The sequence below is a fragment of the Parus major genome, unplaced genomic scaffold, assembly GCF_001522545.3.
Source record: "Parus major isolate Abel unplaced genomic scaffold, Parus_major1.1 Scaffold458, whole genome shotgun sequence".
Lineage (NCBI taxonomy): Eukaryota > Metazoa > Chordata > Aves > Passeriformes > Paridae > Parus > Parus major.
In genome coordinates, this window is record NW_015379359.1 from 25,847 (window position 1) to 29,022 (window position 3,176).

Consider the following 3,176-nt stretch of genomic DNA (forward strand, 5'->3'; position numbering starts at 1 on the left):
AACCCAACTGACCAACTCAAAACCCAGCTGACTGACCCCAAGAGCAACCCAAAGGCCAGCGACCCCAAGTCAGCTGACTGACCCAAACCACAGCCAACCAACCTAAAATTCAGCCAAACAAAAAAAACCATCAGTGATCCAACCCAAAACCAACTGGCTGACCCAAAATCCAATGAACCAGCCCCAAAACCAGGTGACCCAAAGAGGAGCCATGGGGTTGGAGTTCTGTCATTCTCCAAGAGCCGCTGGTGCTGTCCTGGAGAGCCACCCCCAAATCCCAGCGCTGCAGCTGGGTTTGTCCTGCACCCTCTGTCTCAGAAATAAAGAGCAATCAGTGATCCCATTCTGGAATTCCCGTAATCCTCTGGGATTGCAGAGGCAGATCCCGTGTCTTTGAGGATAAAAACGGGGTTTTTGGGACCCCTCATCTAATGCTGCTTCTTCCTGCAGGAATGCTGTTCTTGGGGTCCTGGTGGTTCTGTTACCCAAATTCCCTGATCCTTGGGGATCCCTGAACTCCTCATGGTGCATCCCACATCTCTCCCATGCTTTATTTGAGGTTAAAACCAGCTTTTTTGGCACCTCTTGGCCCATGTGGCCACTTCCTCCAGGACCTACATGGTCCCAACACTCCTGTTACTCAAATTCCCGTAATCCTTGGTGGTCTTTGAGAGCCCTTGGGGTGCATCCCACGTTTTCCCTATTAAGGCTAAAAGTGGGGTTTGGGCAGCTCTTGGCCAGCGCTGCCCCCTCCCATGGGACCTCCATGATCCCATTGTTGAATCCCTGTGATCCTTGGGGATCCCTGAGCTCCCTCAGGGCTCATCCCACATCTTCCCTGTGGGTTTTGAGGACAAAAGTGGGAGTTTTGGCACCTCTCGTGCAACATTTGCCCTGTCCCACAGGACTTACATAGTCCTGGTGATCCCATTGCCACATCTCCATCATCCTTGAGAATCCCTGCAGATTTTGAGGATAAAATCGGGGGTTTTGGAACCCTTTGGTCAACACGGCCCCATCCCACAGGACTTACATAGTCCTGGTGATCCCATTGCCACATCCCGGTCATCCCTGGGAATCTCTGGATGCCCTCAGGCCTCATCCCACATCTCCCCCCATGGATTCTGAGGACAAGAATGGTGTTTTTGGGAGCCCGGTGCTATCGCTGCCCCTTCCCCCAGGACCTGCAGGCCCAGGACCGGGCCCACCGCATCGGGCAGCAGAACGAGGTGCGCGTGCTGCGGCTCTGCACCGTCAACAGCGTGGAGGAGAAGATCCTGGCGGCCGCCAAGTACAAGCTCAACGTGGACCAGAAGGTGATCCAGGCCGGAATGTTCGACCAGAAATCCTCCAGCCACGAGCGCCGGGCGTTCCTGCAGGCCATCCTGGAGCACGAGGAGCAGGATGAGGTGAGGGCTGGAGCAGAGTTCCCGTGGGAATTTGGGGGTCAGGAGTCAGAGAGAAGAGAAGGAAAAAAAGAAAAAAAAAAAAAAAAAAAAAAAAAAGCCAACAAACCAACCCCAGAGCAGGAGCATGGCGGCTTGTTTGGAGTTTTTTGGGAGTAGCGTCGGGAACAAAGGCGCCGGATTGACAGCCCTGGAGACTGAATCCCTGTGTTTATCCACAGAGCAGACAGAGCGCGGGCAGTGGCAGCTTCCCCCACGCTGCCTCCTCCCTGTGCCTGGGCGCTGAGTCGGAGGAAGCACCTCTAAAGGTGAGCGGGGTCGTTCAGTCTCCACTGCCCATTCAATCCTCCCGCCAGCACCGCCCGGCACCGCCGCGCCACAGGCAGGGACCGGCCCGCGAGGAGCCCCAGCCGGACAGGGAGGGACAGAACCCAGACAGAAATGGGCTGGCAGCAGCAAGGAGCGAGATTGAAACGGCCAGATGTCAGATCTAAATGGCCTGGTAGTGCCAGAAATGAGATTTTAAATGGCCTGGAGCAGCCATGAGAGAGTTAGGAGCGGCCTGGAAATGCCAAATAAATGGTAATGGCCTGGAAAAGTAAAGAATTAGTTAAAACCAGCCTGAAAGTGAGAAAAGTAAGATGGAAATGGCTTGAAAGTGCCAGAACTGGGGAAAAAAACAGCTTAAAGACAGCCAAAAGTGAATTAAAAGTTGCATGAAAGTGCCAGGAGGGAGTTAAAATGAGACCAAAAGTGGTAAAAATGAGTTAGAAGCAGCCTGAAAGGAGCCAAAAATGAGTTAAAATCTACCTGAAGGTGCCAAAAGGGAGAACAAACAGCCTGAAAGTTCTAAAAGTGAGTTAAAACCTGACTGAAAGGGCTGAAAGTGAGGTAAAACTGACCTGAAAGTGCCAGAAGTGAGTTAAAAACAGCCTGAAAGTGACAAAGGTGAGATAAACTGGCCCAAAAGGAGGCAAAGTGATCTAAAGGCAGCACAAAAACAGCCACAAAAGACTGAAAGCCAAAATGAGCTGAAAGCAAAGATGAATAAAAATGCCTAAAAATGAGAAAACTTGATAAAGAAAATCAAAGCGAAACCCCCCCAAAATGAACTAAAAACCGCCTAAAACCACCCTGAAAACAGGAAAAGAACACAAAAACACTGAAAAACCCGCTAAAAATGCCCCAAACTGAGCTAGAACCGCCCTGAAATGAGCTGAAGTACCAAAAAAATGAGCAAATAGACACTAAAACACCCCGAAATGAGCAAAAACCACAGGAACAGCCCAAAAACCAAGCAAAACACACTGAAAAACCATCCAAAAAAACAAGCAAAAAATAAAAAAACCAATGAAGCCACCCAAAAACGAGCAGAAACGAGCCTGAAGTGCCCCAAAACGGGGTCAAGCGACAGCGAAAGATGCGAAGGGGAGCGCAAGGCCCCCGAGCCCTGAGGAAGGTCCCCGAGCCGTGGGAAGCCAACGAGCGTCGGAGGGGTCTCGGGGGGCCGTGCCCGGGGCGCGGGGGGCAGCGGCTGAACCCCTGGGTTTGGGTTTTCCCAGGAGGAGGACGAGGTGCCCGACGACGAGACCGTGAACCAGATGATCGCCCGGCACGAGGAGGAGTTCGACCTGTTCATGGTGAGGAAGAGGAGCGGGGGAGGGAGGAAGGGCAGGAGGGGAGGAGGAGAGAAGGGAGATTTCCCAAGGGAGAGGAGGAGGAAGGAGAGGAGGAGGAGGAAGGAGAGGAGGAGGAAGGAGAGGAGGAGGA

At 52.6% G+C, this 3,176-nt stretch overlaps 1 protein-coding gene across 5 annotated transcripts in view; it reads left to right on the forward strand.

Annotated features, from left to right (window-relative positions):
• SMARCA4 (SWI/SNF related, matrix associated, actin dependent regulator of chromatin, subfamily a, member 4) overlaps positions 1-3,176 on the forward strand; it is a 29,160-nt gene that overhangs the window by 20,216 nt on the left and 5,768 nt on the right. For 3 of the 5 annotated variants that reach the window (XM_015616482.3, XM_015616481.3, XM_015616480.3), the window contains exons 27-29: positions 1,182-1,409; positions 1,628-1,714; positions 2,969-3,046. In XM_015616482.3, the coding sequence (XP_015471968.1) occupies positions 1,182-1,409; positions 1,628-1,714; positions 2,969-3,046 (393 nt within the window). The remainder of the gene's footprint in view (positions 1-1,181; positions 1,410-1,627; positions 1,715-2,968; positions 3,047-3,176) is intronic. The other 2 variants (XM_015616483.3, XM_015616485.3) reach the window with 1 other exon arrangement.